Source organism: Paroedura picta, chromosome 7 (assembly GCF_049243985.1).
Source record: "Paroedura picta isolate Pp20150507F chromosome 7, Ppicta_v3.0, whole genome shotgun sequence".
Taxonomy (NCBI): Eukaryota; Metazoa; Chordata; class Lepidosauria; order Squamata; family Gekkonidae; genus Paroedura; species Paroedura picta.
In genome coordinates, this window is record NC_135375.1 from 59,486,794 (window position 1) to 59,503,868 (window position 17,075).

The 17,075-nt window shown below is 40.4% G+C and overlaps 1 protein-coding gene across 2 annotated transcripts in view; it reads left to right on the forward strand.

The window, feature by feature from the left end:
• SPTLC1 (serine palmitoyltransferase long chain base subunit 1) overlaps nucleotides 1–15,995 on the forward strand; it is a 38,925-nt gene extending 22,930 nt beyond the window's left edge. Inside the window, exons 7-16 of one of the 2 annotated variants that reach the window (XM_077344480.1) lie at nucleotides 629–761; nucleotides 2,679–2,808; nucleotides 3,390–3,479; nucleotides 4,819–4,926; nucleotides 7,390–7,485; nucleotides 7,710–7,806; nucleotides 10,364–10,418; nucleotides 12,941–13,058; nucleotides 14,225–14,298; nucleotides 14,733–15,995. In XM_077344480.1, coding sequence (XP_077200595.1) covers nucleotides 629–761; nucleotides 2,679–2,808; nucleotides 3,390–3,479; nucleotides 4,819–4,926; nucleotides 7,390–7,485; nucleotides 7,710–7,806; nucleotides 10,364–10,418; nucleotides 12,941–13,058; nucleotides 14,225–14,298; nucleotides 14,733–14,826 — 995 coding nt within the window. In that variant the 3' untranslated portion in view covers nucleotides 14,827–15,995. Of the gene's footprint in view, nucleotides 1–628; nucleotides 762–2,678; nucleotides 2,809–3,389; nucleotides 3,480–4,818; nucleotides 4,927–7,389; nucleotides 7,486–7,709; nucleotides 7,807–10,363; nucleotides 10,419–12,940; nucleotides 13,059–14,224; nucleotides 14,299–14,732 lie in introns of those variants that run through there. The other variant, XR_013232506.1, reaches the window with a different exon arrangement.
• The last annotated feature ends 1,080 nt before the right edge of the window (nucleotides 15,996–17,075 follow it).

Consider the following 17,075-nt stretch of genomic DNA (forward strand, 5'->3'; position numbering starts at 1 on the left):
AACATGCTAAATGAGAGACACATTCAGCAGCACGAAAAGTTGGGAGCAGGAAGGTTGTGGGGGGGGGGGGAGAGGTAAATATGGAAAAAATTTGAACCGTGAAAAAACTGAAGATGGAATGAGCATCTGGAGAAGAGATTTAACTCCACTGATTGCTTTACTGGTTCATCTAGCATTTTGGTTGCCCAGGGAATTTCTGTTGGAATTCTCTACATCAATACAGAACAAAGAAATGTATCCCAGAGCTTATAAACAACAACCCTGTGAAATGTTTCACTATGTCTTTATTGTATATGCTGTGAATAAATTAGTTTTCAAACCACTTCTCTTGTGAATATTTCTGGTAGGTATTTTGGTATAGTCCAATTGTTGTAAAATGCAAGAGGCCCTCTTGAGGTGATACAATCAGAAGTTCAAGTGAGTTGCATCACATTTAGTAGAGTGCTAGGCTGTTGGCCCATGTTTTCTCTCACTGTTTCCTGGAAAATTGTAGTGCAATGATAGTTTCAGTAAATACTAAAAAGACTGCAGGGAATTGTGGATTTTTGTGGTGTTGATGACCTTAAATACTTGTGATTCTCTAAAGAACTGGTATGTTACAAATGCATGGACTACTTTTTTCAAACAGATGTACATTTAGAGCTGGAGGTCCGACTTGCCAAATTTATGAGGACTGAGGAAGCTATCTTATATTCATATGGATTTGCTACCATTGCTAGTGCTATCCCTGCCTATTCAAAACGAGGAGACATTATATTTGTGTATGTATCTTTCATATTCATCCTTATGTATGTCTACTTTTTTTAAGGATTATGGCATATATATAGAATTTCAGTTCAAGGTGTCCTATCCCAGCACTCAGGGCTGAAACGTAGTAGGGCTAATTCATACCGTGCTGTCTGTGTGCAAGAATCTCTGCTATGTAGTTTTGTAAGCCAGACAATTCTGCCTGCGGAAGTTACAGTTCCTATGATTGCAGTGGCAAGGGAAGGGGGGATCAGCTGCCAACTGTGACTGTTCCCACTGTGTTTTATTACTAGGCTCTGTGTTGTCCATGAAAGGGTATAACCAGAGGTGTGCAGATCAGACTGTTGTGGGAATTACCTCCATACATCCTTCTCTCCAGAAAGCAATAAAATCCATTCAGCTGCCATATAAAAATACCAGAAACCCAGCTTGTCTTCCTTATCTGACCTAATGTCTACTTGAAGACAGTTCAAACAGAAAGATATCACAGTATATCCAGTAGCAGTACAGGCTTCAGATTTGGTGAGCCTTCAGGAAGGATTCCCTAAGCAGGCTTGTGTCAAATATTTTATTATTATTAATTATTGTATTTATACCCCGCCTCCCCCCGAAGGCTTGAGGCGGCTAATAATGGCCAGTGTTTAGCCCCTGCCCCATGGGGGGGGGGGGGGTCCTGACTTCCTCCATATCCAGAATTGCATGAAAGGCAGCCTGAAAGGTGCAGTGAGGCTGCAACTGTTTCCTTAATTGCAAACTCATTTTTTTCTAGTTTTATTGATGTCAGGAGTTTTGTCAGCTTCTGCTTATTTTGTTGTGTGTGATCCAGTTATATTTTTCTCTGAGATTTCATAACTGGGAGAAATAATGTACAGGGGACAAATAGTTGCTATTTGAGTGTGTGAGCCTGCTCTGAGAGGAAGCTGTGTTTCATTTTCAGAATTTTTTGTATTGATAAGTGCTCAGTCTAGATTTATTAACCCATGTTAGATTGTTAGATACATAAACTGCTTAAGGCAACTTTATAAATCATAGAAGAAAATGGGAATGGAACTCCCAATATTCTTATGTCCAGTCTGATTTACATTAGATTTATTTATTTCATTTTATTTCATTACATTTATTTATTATACAAGATGTCACTTGAGAATATTTGTGTAATCTTGTCAGTTTCAAAGCTGTGGCATGATATCTTTTTAAAGTGCCTATTAAAGTACAGTTTTTAATGTTTTTAAAGCAGTGATTTGGTTTTAACAACCAACTGCTGATTCAAAATAAATTCTTTAAAATTGCTAACAGCTGTTGTAATAATTTTGCAGTATTCTCATAGGTTAGCCAGGCAAAGAAGTGTAGTTCGCAAACAAAATGCACTTAATGTTTAATATTTTTTAATTGTCTGGAGCAGTCTTACTGGTATGCTTCATGTTGTGTTTTGGGCCAGTTGACACCGTTATCTTTTAGTAGTTTCTTATTATTATTTTAGTCCACATAATCTGTGAACCCCATATATATATAATATAAGAATAATTCTTATGGGTTGTAACTAGACTAAATTGGCAGTTTCACTGATTTTCCTCCTCCTTGCTGTGGATCTCCCAGCAGCATCACTTGGTGAAGAACAGTGAGAGGCAGGAAAGTTCTGTTCCACTGATAGAGAATTTAGTCTGGATCCAGCCCCATAGACATAGCTGTTGGGCAAATTTTCCGGTAATCATGGCAACTGCTGCTATCCATATCTTTTGTTGCCAATAAATGCATTGTTTGTCCATTCAGATGGATAGCTGGGACCAGTAGACTGCTTCCATAGCCAGAGAACATGCTGTGTGATCCAGCACTAGATAGCTATATTGTGACAGGAGATCAGTCCTGAAAAGGCAGTTTGAGCTGTCTTTTGCTAAACCTGGGTGAACTGAGAGGATTCTGTATATTTACAGTGATGAAGCAGCTTGCTTTGCTATTCAGAAAGGATTACAGGCATCCCGAAGTAACATTAAGTTTTTTAAACATAATGATATGGCTGACCTTGAACGTCTACTGAAAGAGCAAGAGATTGAAGATCAAAAGGTATGATTCCTTTGAAGAAACCAAATGCACTTTTAAATGGGGCAAAGTATTTGAATGGTTGTATTGCTCATTATTTCTCTTCTAAGCCCTTCTGAATGTTGTATAACATTTGCAACGAATTTGGCTGCTATAGTTTATTTACTGCGATGATGTGGGTAGGAAAGCAGAAAAGGGGGTCACATAAATAGAAGAAAAAGCTGCCAGTCAAACCATAGATAAATTTCCCGTGTTCCTTTGGATCCTACATACTAGTTTCATGCTGCCTCTGTTGAGAAATCTGTACTAGAGCAGTTAAGGCATTATAATGGGAACCTGTACAGTTCTCTGTCCATCGAATGCTTTTTATTAAAAAGACATCATGAAAACAATTCTTTCAAGAGCCTAGAAGGCTTATTAGCTAAAAGGTTTTGGAGCCCCAAATAATCTTCCCACCGAAAATTTATTTGATATAGTTGGTTTTAAGCAGTGCTGAGGCTGTTTCTCAATGTTTTGTTAATTTTTTGTAGTATTTTTAAAGAGAGAAGCTGAAATAACAAATAAATGTAAAGGTGCATTTGTATTTTTGCGCTGTTTCTCTGTAGAATCCTCGAAAAGCCCGCGTAACCAGAAGGTTTATTGTGGTTGAAGGTTTGTACATTAACACTGGAGACATTTGCCCTCTTCCAGAGCTGGTAAGTTGGCAACATTTTGTTTCTTTTTAGCATCTACTAACAAGATGCTGTGCACCCTGAAATAAGAATTGAAAAAGATAACTTTGTTAATGAGCAGCTTTTGATCTAGGACAGATAACAATTTGATACTGTTTTGGTGTCACTTACCAGCCATAAACAGTAGGTCACAGATTGTTTGTGAACAAAAGAATGGTGTGCAATGGTGCCAAAGCAGGATGTATCATTCCAGCACATGGGAATAGACTTCTGCCCAGGCAGTGCTGTGTCCCATTCTTGTGTCCTTACTGTCTGGCCAGAAGGAAATTGTGATTTGTTGCTAAATCAGCATTTGTTCTTTATGCATCCATAGACTAAGCATCTTCATGTGTGTTTCACAGTTATGCATAAGAAGTCACAAATTTCAGCATACTAACTCTCCACTTTCATTTTTGTCTGAATTAGATCTGTAGCACAGGACTGTAATAATAACATTTAGTGTGTGATAATGTCTGTTCATCTTTTAGAAAGGAGGAGGGGAGTCATGAGATTTTCTACTTGGTTGAGCAGATGGCAGTTCAGTGTGGCCTGCATAACCCACATTTCCTCTCCCCAAATTAACAGGAGCAAAATAAATTATGCAGTCTAAGGAAATACATTCAAATCAGTTGAATATATTCCAAAACTAAAGGTGGGGTAATCAAATCGGCATTTTCTTTTTTGTGATGGGAGGCAAGAAGAAAGAGGAGATACTAGTACTGATGATATACCTACCTTTGGTTGAAGATTGCCAAACTTGAGTGGCAAGGAAATCCCAGGCCAGTGGTCTCAATAACTGCTTGGAAATATTTTTATAGACAAGGTTTGCATTAAAATCATTAAAACTAAGCAACATGGCAGTACTATCCTTAGCAAAGATACATTTCTAAGTCCAATGAAGTTCTGGAAAATACTGATGTAGTCACCAAAATACATGAAGTTGTATCTTGTATGTAAACAATATAAATATGTGCATGAGGACAGGCATGAAGGTAAAGCTGACAGCCTATATCCAGATACATATTTCAAAGCCTTCAGAGTCCTTTAATTTTCTACTAATTCTCTCCTAGTGCAGACCTCCCATTTTTCTTCCTTCCTGGAATAAAACTGCAGGTGGATCAGTGGGCGGGGGAGGGGGAAATTGAGCCCCCCCCTCTTAAGGAAACTTTACGTTTAAGTCTTTGAAACTGCAAGGTTTGATACCAACTAAACAAGTCTGGTAGCAGGAGTAATTAAACTACTTGTACCTGAAACTTGTTCTTTTTGCAAACAATACGTAACCCTTTTGTTGTCTTGTGTCACTTAAAATTAAATCAATTCATAGGTAAAATTAAAATACAAATACAAAGTGAGGATATTTCTGGAAGAAAGTCTTTCCTTTGGAGTTCTGGGAGAACATGGACGAGGTGTCACGGAACATTTTGGAATAAATGTAAGTGCTTGACAGCTGCCTAGAAAAATCTGTTTGGTGCTGAGAGGGGAAAAAAACCAACTTTTCCTGTTTTTAGCAATGGCCTTACAGCCATCTAGGAGTGCCATTGCATGTCATTTGTATATAATCTTGTTTGTCACATAGCTCGTCATTTGTAATCCCTTAATTACTACTTTTCAGAGTCATGCTACTTGTAAGCTGGAAAGTTTCTGTTTTATTAGCATAAACTGTAAAGCATCAAACTGTCACAGTTTTTCCCATTGCAACAAGTGAAGGGTTTATGACAACAAGCCTCTGGGTTTAAGACTTTTACTCTTTTTGTGGTCTTGTGAGCAGTGAGGAGGGAAAGCATCATGTCGTTTCGGCCTCCTGTAAACGAAGGTTGTATCAGACTGAAATGATAGTATTGCTGCCCTACTGCAAGGCTCCCTCATCCAAGGTGGTAGAGGCTGCTGTCAGGACTTCTGTCCAGGAGATCTTGTTCCCAGGATGCTGCCATTGCAGCCCTGCAGGTGCTCCAGCAAGAAGAAAGTGTGGAAACACCTTGCCACCGTCTTCCCTCTCTGCCAGGAAATTTAAGGAAGCGGGCTAGTTGTAAGGGAAGCATGAAGGCCTAGTAGTGGATGTGAGCCTCCAGACAAGCACAGGCCTGAATGCAGGAGGGGATCGCTGGGCTCAACCTTGTATAGGCATGAAACACTTGGGATGGGGAGAAGTTTCTGTTCTTCCTCATACAGGTTTTACCCCATTACAGCTTGCCAGTTGGAATTTCTGTTAGTTACCTGTGTTTTCTGTGAATTCCATTCCTCTGTACTAATATAAAACAGGTTCTTGACAGAAACCATATCTGTGTCTGTCTGTCTGTTCGTAAACCACTCCAAGTACCTACCATAGCAAAATTAAAAATGCATTATACAGTGCTGTTTTTCTTTCAGCTCTCTCCCAAAACCATACAGCTATAACTACAAGAAGTGCATTTACACCTAACTTAGCATATCAGTTTTGACATTTTATAAAAGGCTGTAGGCTACATTATTGTGTGTGCTTGATCTCTCCTTAGCATCCCCCTTCCTAAAGTAATACCCTCATTCATTAAAGACTAAAAGCCTTCTAGAAGTGAGATCAAAAAAGGTGGTAGCATACGGGTTTCTTTGGTCCTTGAACTGCTTGTTTGAGATCTGTTCCAGTTGTTCTGCAAGGCTCATGGAAATACTTGTAACAGCACTTGAGTCAAATGCATTACCTAATGAGTTGAATTTAGTTGAATCTTGAAGCCAAACATTCTTGTAGACCTCTATGGGAATGGTCAGGATAGGAACAAGTTGCTTCAAAGGGAGCGGATGACTTGACTGACAGGAATGTTGCTGACATTAGAAATTTACAGTTTATGGTTTGGGTATTTACCAGATTTTTTTTTTAACTTAAGGGTAATGCTTAGGAGACCATGTGTAGCCTTTCAATAGCTGTGCAGTATGCTACTAATTATGCTAAATATAATAATATGTGCAGTAGTATATATACTACTAAGCCACAATCCTCTCTTGTTTCTATGTGATGGTACCTGAAAAGTTGCTTTATTATAAAGTTTTACTATCATAACAGTGATTTCTTTTGGTCCATTTGTTGTGTTCAAGAGGCTTTGAGCAGACTTAACATTGAAATGGAAGTTGATCAGTGTCTGCCCTGAACTTGAAATGCCATGAATATGAGGGCTTTAGGACAGTCAGATGTTAAATTGGAAACATACATATTTACCTGAATAGAAACAACAGTGCAGTCGTACTGCAAAGTCACTCCACACCAAGCCCATTGAATTCAAATATGGATAGGACACATCAAAATCACAAGATGTCATAGTCCCATTGTATACGGCACTGGTCAGACCACACCTGGAGTACTGTGTGCAGTTCTGGAGGCCTCACTTCAAGAAGGAGGTGGATAAAATTGAAAGGGTACAGAGGAGAGCAACAAGGGTGATCTGGGGCCAAGGGACCAAGCCCTATGAAGATAGGTTGAGGGACTTGGTAATGTTCAGCCTGGAGAAAAGGAGGTTGAGAGAGGACATGATAGCCCTCTTTAAGTATTTGAAAGGTTGTCACTTGGAGGAGGGCAGGATGCTGTTTCCATTGGCTGCAGAGGAAAGGACATGCAGTAATGGCTTTAAAGTACAAGTACAAAAAAATAGGCTAGATATCAGGAAAAAATTTTTCACAGTCATAGTTCAGCAATGGAATAGGCTGCCTAAGGAGGTGGTGAGCTCCCCCTCGCTGGCAGTCTTCAAGCAAAGGTTGAATACACACTTTTCTTGGATGCTTTAGGATGCTTTGGGCTGATCCTGCGTTGAGCAGGAGGTTGGACTAGATGGCCTGTATGGCCCCTTCCAACTCTATGATTCTGTGACTATATTATATGCCTTTTCTTTAACCCGTTTTTTAAAAAACATCTTTTTGCATTGTACACTAGATAGATGATATTGATCTCATAAGTGCAAACATGGAAAACTCACTGGCCTCAGTTGGTGGATTTTGCTGTGGAAGATCCTTTGTTATTGACCACCAGGTATGTTCTTGATTTAAAGTGCAATAATAATAATAATATAAGTACTCTGCACTATTTTGTTGGAATGGGAACTGATGTTGCAGATCATGGAACAAACGCTTATTTAGACCCTAGGATCTGGACCCCCAGGATTTAATGTGTTCATTTCATTTGGTCAAAGGATTATCTATATCTTTTAAGGATAATTAAGTTTGCTGACTCAGTGCTTTTATTCCCCCCCTCAGAGATTGTCAGGACAAGGTTACTGCTTTTCAGCCTCTCTACCTCCTCTTCTAGCTGCTGCTGCTATTGAAGCCCTAAATATAATGGAAGAAAATCCAGGTATCTTGTTCTAGAAAACTTTTATAATAATCTGAAAGTTGGTAATGTGCAGAGTGTATAGATGACACTAAAGTTTGAGGGAAGGTGTGATTACCCCAAACTGATTCAAATGATAGCTATGGAAAAAACTCGTTAAGTAACATACATCTCTGGATAACTGCGTTTTGAACATTATGTACGGTTCTAGTTGTTACATCTCAATTGTATGGAAAATAGTGGATGAATAAGATTTAAATGAATTGTTGTTAGGTGCGACCCATTGTGACCCCATGGACAATGATCCTCCAGGCCTTCCTGTCCTCTACCATTCCCCGGAGTCCATTTAAGTAAATGAATAGTAAATGAAAAAGATTTAGAGGTTGGTCTTGTGAGGTCCTCAAGACTATTCCCTCTCTGTCCCTTGTTAATTGCTCAGTAAGCCACTGTAGCTGAGACAGCAGAAGAGTTGTTTCTGCAGTAACAAAGTAGTTTTCTGGAGACCTAGGGTTACTATGCATGTACAGCTTTTTATCAAAGTAAGCAGGCTGACCCTTTTAAATAGTAATTTTTAAAAACAGTTGCGTTTATGCCTATGCTCTGATACTGCGTTGCTGTTTTTCTGCATATGATTATGCATTTGAAAGGTTTATGACCACAAATCCTTAAGGGGGGCACTTCCTTCATTGTGCTAGATGCTTATTGGCAAGCCATGGTAAGCTGCAATGTCACCTGATTGCTACTCTGGCACAGGCTGCTGGCAGAGCCTCATGGGATTGTAGTTCATGGACATGAGGATCTCAACAAAAAAATTCCGTGGGAGTGCACAGTCTTTTGAAAACATGACAACCTTTCTCCCTCAGAAGTCTGCTGTTCCTCGTAGAAAGTGGATTGAAATGCCTTTGAGAAAATGAATAAATTAATTTCTGCTGTGGGTGTGGGTGTGTGTGTGGGTGGGGGGGCGGTCTGTGCCGAACAAGGGGCCCCTCGAGCTCCCATTAGTGGACAAGAGACTAGGGGCTGTCCCTTCATCCTTTAGGACAGTGGTCCCCAACCTGCGGGCTGCGGCCCGGTGCCGGGCCACAACTCCCCCCCCCCCCGCAGTAAAAAACTTCCCAGGCCACAAGCTTGCGGCCCGGGAAGCTTCTTACTGCGGGAGGGCGGGGAGAGGGAATCAGGGCCGGGCCACGGCCCATGTGGGCATGGCCCGTGGGCGCAGCCTGATTCGCGGGCGTGGCCCGAGGGTGCGGCGCGGGCGTGGCCCAATGCCCTGCCGGTCCCCAGCCTCAGAAAGGTTGGGGACCACTGCTTTAGGATATTGGTGGCACAGGAGTGACAAAAAACATGCTAACATGGGTGCGAAAACAGGCATCTTGGACACCATTGTAAAAGAAAAGTCGTAGTAAAGCTAGTTTCAAATACTGCAGAAACCAGCAGAAAAGGCACACACGCCCCTATGGGGGGGAGGGCGACAATGCATAATCAAAAATACTACAGTGGGTTTTCTGTGGTAAAAACAGCACACATGCAGAATTTTTTTTTTAATTTATTTTTTCAGGACTTTTTGCAGTGTTTCCTGTCATGCATAATAGCCCCTAGATTATAACCTGTTTCATTAAAGACAGAAAGTAGCCTTCTCAAAGGTAGCATACATACCTGTGTTGCTTCCAGTAACCTTTTTCTCTGTTCTCAAAATCTCCCAAGCCCTGTATACTCATTCCCCCATACTCTTGACTAAACATGTGGAGAGAGGCAGAGTGATGACCCCATGTGGAGGAACGTCCATGTGTACTTCTCTCTGTGATTAGCAATATTCAGTAACTACTGTTCCCAGTTATGGGAAGGGAGAGTTTCCACAGACATTTTCCCACATTTTGCACAGAGAAGACATTCTGTTGATCATGGGGGGGGGGGAGCAGCATGTTGGTGCCCCCTGCCCCTTCCTGTGTGTTTCAGTAAATTGTGAGGAGCTGTGTGTAAAGGTAAAGGTAAAGGTATCCCCTGTGCAAGCACCGAGTCATGTCTGACCCTTGGGGTGACGCCCTCTAGCATTTTCATGGCAGACTCAATACGGGGTGGTTTGCCAGTGCCTTCCCCAGTCATTACCATTTACCCCCCAGCAAGCTGGGTACTCATTTTACCGACCTCGGAAGGATGGAAGGCTGAGTCAACCTTGAGCCGGCTGCTGGGATTGAACTCCCAGCCTCATGGGCAAAGCTTTCAGACGGCTGCCTTACCACTCTGCGCCACAAGAGGCTCTTGGAGTTGTGTGTAGAAGATCACAATGTTTTCAAGAGAGATGTCTCTTAGTTTTCATACTGAAAGGGGCAAGATCCCATTGTGACATGTCTGCAAAGCCAGGTCTGTGTCAATTGGTCCAAGAGGCCTGTCATTTATTTCCCATCATCTTGGATAGTATCTTTAGTCCCATGTTTGTGCATCTTAAAAGCTAGAGAAGTTTGTTTGCAAGTTCTCCTGATGATTCCTAAACCAGTATTGGGCAGATTAGCCCAGCGATATCCACAAAATTCAAACCAAATAGTTTAAAATTCTCTTCCCATGCCTCGCTCTCTCTCTGTAGGCATCTTCCATATTTTACAACAAAAATGCAAGAAAATGCATCAGGCTTTAGAAGGGTAAGTAAATATATTCTTGTTACTTTACAAACATACATTGAAGAAGCTTTTGTTAATGAGCTTTGTCAGAAAGCATAGCTTTCAATCTTGACTAACCACCATACTATCTGGACACAGGCAGCCAGTTCCCTAGCTTGTGGCCAAGTCCATTAAGGCGGGAGGGAAAAGGCTGTGGACCCCCTCTAGAGTTCCCACATTCACCTGGTTGGGAATCCCTGCTTTAAAGAGACACAACTTTTTCACATTTTTCTATAGCTATACAGCTATACAGACTGCTATGCGCAGACTATACCTAATTAATCTCAAATCAACCCAATTTCTAAGAGATCCTAGTAGGAAACATAGAATTTAGCATGTATTCTCTGACACACATGCTTGACTGTTCATAGATGGCCATGTCCAGGTCAGTAGGTTTTGTGCACCAGATTGATTCTGATATTCTGTGTCCAATTTATGTCTGAATTTGACTTTGTGACATACTTGTTCTTGGACTGTGGGACACCTTCTTTCAAGAAGCCACAGAGGAGATTATTGACAGTAGTTCTCTCAGGCACATCTTATTGATCTGTCCAACCTTGGCTTCTCTGACACTTTTACGGGGTTTTCTTTGGCATGGGTATTGTACATCTTATTACCTGGAAGATAGTATTTGGTATGTAGACAAGACAACCTGTCTTTTCTAGCATGAGCGTGAACTGATCTTTTGTCTGGTAGAGTGTTGGCTGGCCCTTTGCTTATTGTTTTTTTCCTTAAATGGATGTATACTTGAGTTGGATGATGGTTTATTTTAAGTAACTGACAGAAAGAGTTAGATATCAGCTTGGGATTTGTATAGCAGTCTTCAGGAAAAAAGCACTATTGTTTCAGTCATACCCACAAGTTTTAAATTGGCTCAAGTTCAAAGGTGACTTCTCACTTTAAAATACATCTAATTTTTATCTACCTTTTGCACCACTTTGTTGTTTTCACTTCTAGAGCATGCCTTGACTTAAAGGTATGTCAGAATTTGATGTGGATCATTAATAGCTTGCTTTCTAAAAGACTGTTTTAAGGCATGTTATAGCAGTTGTCTCACCTTGCCTCCCTATAGGGAACAGCTTTTAGTAAAAGACTGCTTTCCCTGTTGATGACAAGCTCTGGCATGATATTCTGTCTACTGTAGATTTAGAATATCCACTTAGTGGCTGTTGTCCGCCATAGACACACATTTTGAGATTCTGCTTTACCAGATTGTCTCGGATTGTTTTTTATTTTTATACCTTTAAGCTATAGTTCTCCTGTTAACATGGTTTGGTAGGTTGACCATGTGGTATTTATATTTAAGGGCAAGGGAAGTGCTGAGTTTTCGGGTGATCTCAAAACATATTTTTCATCAGCATACCAGATCTTCACATGCCCAGGTAGAAATTGGTTGAACTGTTGTTCGGGTTTTGTCTTGTGCTCCTGTTTCTTTCTGGATGTTGCTTGTGTTTCTGCTCTTTAAAGCAGTAATATTTCATCATAAAGTAGTTTCCACAGGAATGCTGCAGCATTGTGAGCTGTTTTTAACCACATACATTTCACAAGCAAATGTAAAATGCAAATATTAGAAACTCAGATTTTTCTAGAGATAATTGTGCGAATAATCTTTTGCGAATATAATGAATTTGAGATACCACAGTATTAACTTAAACAACATTCTTCATGCATGACTTGTAGGAACATACATCCGAGTATTACATCTTTTCTCTTTCTGATCATAGTACACTTGCCTGGCTCTTATAAAAGGAATTCTTATGCTCAGCTAGTAGCAGAAAAATATAAACCAAGAAGAGATACATTGTTGATAGAATAGTCTCTTTATATGTATCTGGCTAACAAGAGCAGCTTAGGTGCTGTCTTCTATAAGCTGTTACTTACTTTTTAATCTTTTGGTGGTCAGGGACCAGTTGAATCTGTTCATAGAACTTTGTCATGGTGATTTTTGGTGTGTTGAGGAAATGGACTTCCTTCTTCTAATTCCATAGGCCAGATGTTTTCATCATCTCGGTCAACCTGCACTTCTTGTTTTTGTTAAAATGTTTGGCACCCGTAGCAAAGCCCAAAGAGTGAAGGCCAGTAGAAGATTCACATAGACTTCTCAGAACCACGTTGTATGCTGTCTGGAACTAGTTTATCACAGTGGGGAGAAATGATAGTATAATCCAGGAAAGCTTTTCTGGAAGATAAGAAAGTGTGCTTAGAGTTTTATAGAATGAGATCTAATATGTGGAAGGAGCTGGAAAAATTATTCACAGTTTCTTGTAGTCTGTAACCAGGCTCTGTACACTCAAGACAGTCTGCTTTTAATGCTCTGCTCGGTCTTATCTCTACAGTGAAGCCTTGTGTGTTGGTTTACATGAATAAATGCTAAGAAAGAATCAAGTGGTCCCTAATGGATGGTATAGTCTTGAGACATGTACCTACCATGTTTGTGATGTAATGTAAGATGTAAGTTAAATTAAGGTTTGTGTATGGTCTTGATGCGTTGGTTTTTATTTCAGAATTCCTGGTCTACGACTGGAAGGTCAATCGCTTTCTCCAGCATTACACCTCCAGCTGGAAGAGAGCAGTGGGACTCGAGACAGTGACATGAGGCTGTTGAAGGAAATTGTGGATTATGTAAGGCCCATGTTTAAAGAAAGTAATGGGACATTTGGTATATGTGAAAAGCTATTCATATCACTGCCTTATTGAGTTACAATATGTGTTTGAGTCATGTCAGATGTTTACAAGAATCCTTGCCTTTTAAGAAGTATGCAAAAGATAAACTAAGGTCCTGAAGTTGAGCATGTCAGGTGTACAACATACTCAACTATTGTCCTTTCTGGGCAGTATGACAGCAGACTACAAGGGGCAAATAGTGAATTGTTCCTTCCTTCTGTAAAAACATTTCAAACTATGGAAAGCAGGAGTCATAAAGCAGGAGGTGTCACCTAAATGAGTTTCTTAGGGAGATTTTTAAAACTGAAAACAAGGGAAGTTTCATTAAATGGGGACCAAGGAAAGCTTCAGATATGACTCTTCCTCTGCAGTCCAAGTGATTTATACTACATCAGTCTTCTGAACATGAACAATGGGAGTTAACTCTAGGGAATTCAGAGCAAATTTGAACTTATTATGACAGCAATACAAGTGACATACATACTGCCTAACTTTCCCATTTTCACTCATTTAGAAATGATCATATAATGCCATAGAAGCAAATTGTCCATTTTGGCTTAGCCACCAATTAGTACTAAAGCCTGGATCCCATCTTAAGTTTCCACAGGCAGATGTATGAGTGCGATGCATACATGATCCACAGAGAGTAATCTGTGGGAGATGACCAGGTTCCCTGTTACAATCCTAGTCCTTGCAAGCTTCAGAAAAGCCCTAGAACCTTGCTGTACATTTTCCATCTGGCCCTACATTTCCCAGGTACCCTTGGCCTTGGGGTAGGGTCTGATAGACTTGGAAGACCAGGGTAGGCCAATAGTTACAGAGCAGGTGATGGCCTCAGGAAAGAAGGAGTCTTGTTGCTGTTTTGTACTGTACTGAGAAAAAAAGGCCTGGAGTTTCATTCAGCTCTTTATTCTGTCTGTTGTATTAGATTGGTAAAATTTAATATCTGGGTGGCAGAAGCAATAATGAGAGTTGGTAGAGAGTGTGTCAAGCTGGGAGGGGCAGTCAGGCCATAATGATTATGAAAAATGTACTTATAAGACACCATGCTGTTACTTACTATTAGTAGTAGTTAGCACGTCAGTTATAGCACGATGTTCATGGTTTCATATTTGCCTCCCTAGTGTATGAACAGAGGTATTGCCTTAACTCAGGCCCGCTATCTAGACAAAGAAGAGAAACATCTTCCACCACCTAGGTTAGTAGACCTCCATCTTGCTATTAAATCAAAGTTGTTTGAGCATGTTGTACTTTAGATTTTGAAGATTCCAGGTAGTGGATTTGGTCTGATGAACAGACAGACTTTCCTTGAAAGATTTACAGATCATCCTTTAGATTTTAACCTGTTGTTGCCTGCCTCAAACACTCTTTGAAAAGCAACAAGTAAAACTCTGAAAATACACTGTATCAAACTTGATAGAAGGATGACTAAGCTGTTTACAAGCAAACTATAATTTTTCTTTACCATGATACTACCCGTCCCAGGCTTCCTGGCTTGCATTGAGTTGACAAGGGCAAGTGTCAGTCTAATGTGAAATAAAAACATTGCCCAGATGATGAACCAGTCCAGGGGAAAGCAGCAACATATTATTACACTTAGATCTTGATTGTCCAGTGTTTTGCCTTTTGCAGCATTCGTGTTGTCGTGACAGTCGAACAAACGGATCCAGAATTGGACAAAGCTGCCTCACTCATCAGGGAAGCTGCAGAGTCTGTACTGAATTAAGATCTGTACTTCTGGGTATTTGTTCCACGCGCACAGTTGAGATACATATTTTCTACTCCAATGGATTGGGTGTCACTCCAAAGGCTCAAGCTTACTGATTTATCAGCTGATGGGACTGAAAGCTTGATGTTCACGGAGTCATTCCAGAGCAAATAAAATGTTGAATATGGAAATACTAAATGCTCACTGTATGTACATAACTCAGCTCTATTTTTAAGTACTGTAAATTGGGGGTTGTTGTTACAGTGGTCTTTTACATTAATTTAACTTTTGTTCTTAAAGGGCACAATTCCTTTCTCTGGTTCTATGGATATGTAATAAAGAAAACAGGCTATTTTTGAGAGTTCATGTGTAATACCATTGAACATGAAAAGAATGCAGGAAACTGTGGAATACTGTTTATTCAACTATTCTTAATAAAATGCATTGTTTAAAAATAACCTCCCCCAAAAAAAGTTCCTATTCTCATTATCACATTGAGTCATTAAATGGTATTATGGAATCCAGCTTTTGAATTATGACGTTAAATAGCCTTTATTACATTGGGTATTTAGAAATTTGTACACTAAAATGTTTTATATCTTATCTAATATTGTTTATTTATGGCTTTTTCAGAAGTGGGTTTCTAATAATTTGTCGTATAGCCCTAAGGCATCTCCTTTAACAAAGACATTAATGTTATATTGCTAGACATATAGACTGACCCTTGATATGTTCGTCTATCTTGCATGCTGGTGCCCTAATACATCAGTGTTGCGGAGACTTGGAGCCTCTTGCTGATACTCATTTCAGTGGAGTTGGCAACAGTATATACACACAAGCCACATGCACAGAGTTGCTCTCTTCATTGAACGAGATGAAAGAGTCTGCATACACAGAACCTCTGTGAACCTAACACCTGGAGATCTGGCTCTTTTGCATTTAATCTCTGCTAAAGACTGTGATTGAAGATTATTCTGTGAGAACAGATACAGAAACAGTAGTCCATAATTAGACATAACACACCAACTTTGTTCCCAATTCTTCACAGTACATTTCCTGAACTTTTGACAGAGAATAATTTTAAGACGCTACTGCCTGGATCGATTCTACACTTGTGCCTTTTTTGGTTGCTGCTACATGGATTCCAGTACTATATATTTTTTAAATAAAAGCATATATTTGATTCAGGTTTTGTCTCATTTCTTCAAATTAGGCTAGTATTCTGGACTTATGCTGCCCTAAATTCAATGAAGCTAAATCTGTTTACATAAACGTTGCAGTTCTTATATCCTTATCCATTGTTGTTCCTCTATATATTTCTGAAACAGCCTAGGGGGTTGGACATGTCCAGCTGTCCAAGTTGGAATAGGGCCAATCAGGGTGCAGCCAGCTTTGCCCTGATTGGCCCTGCCCCTGCGGCTCCCGCCCTCCGGCCCTGGACTCTAGCCTCTTTGCTCTCAGATGCCTCAGTGCCTGGAGCCAGCAGCAGGTGAGGGCCCTGGGCAAAGGGTCCAGGGCTTGCTTACAAAGGCTTCCTGGCCTGCTAGGCTGGGCCTGCTCACGAGGGCCTCCCAGCCTGCTGACTGCCTGCTAAGGAGCTCTGTCTCAGCTCTGCTAACGAGCTGCCCAGCCCCTGCCCGCCACACTTGATTTGGCTGTGAGCTGCGGCCCAAAGCCACCTTAAGCTGCCTGACCAGGGGAGGGGACCCTTTCAGGGCCCGTTCTTAGGAATGGGCTTTGAAGCTAGTAGTTTATATTACTGATTAGAATTCTAGCTGGATTTAAGCTGGATGGCCAAGATACTGTACTGTTTGTGCTGTTGTTTTACTTTGGAATGAGTTTGGTGCTTGTTGTATCAAAGCTACATAACCAAAATCCCACTGACCTGGCAGGATTTGTATAAAATGTGGCTTGTGGCCAAGTAAGCTAACTAATTTCATTATTTGCTTTAGGGTTAGAGTGTTGATTTCGAGCGAAAAAGATAATTTTATACCGCCATCTTGATATTGTCGATCCTGTTTTAATGGGGTTTTTATGGGTGTAGCGTGTTCATTGTTATTTATATTGTAAGCTGCCACGAGACGTCATTTGCCGAGAATGGTGGGGTAAAAATTGAAATATATATTTAAAAATATAAATACTTTCTTGCAAGAAAGATACTAGAGTACGTCTGTCTTGAACATGAGTTTATCAATGTTGTAGAAAGTACTGAGGAGAGCGCGGGAGGGCAGGCAGGGGGCAACACAGGGAATGTGGACAAAGAGAAG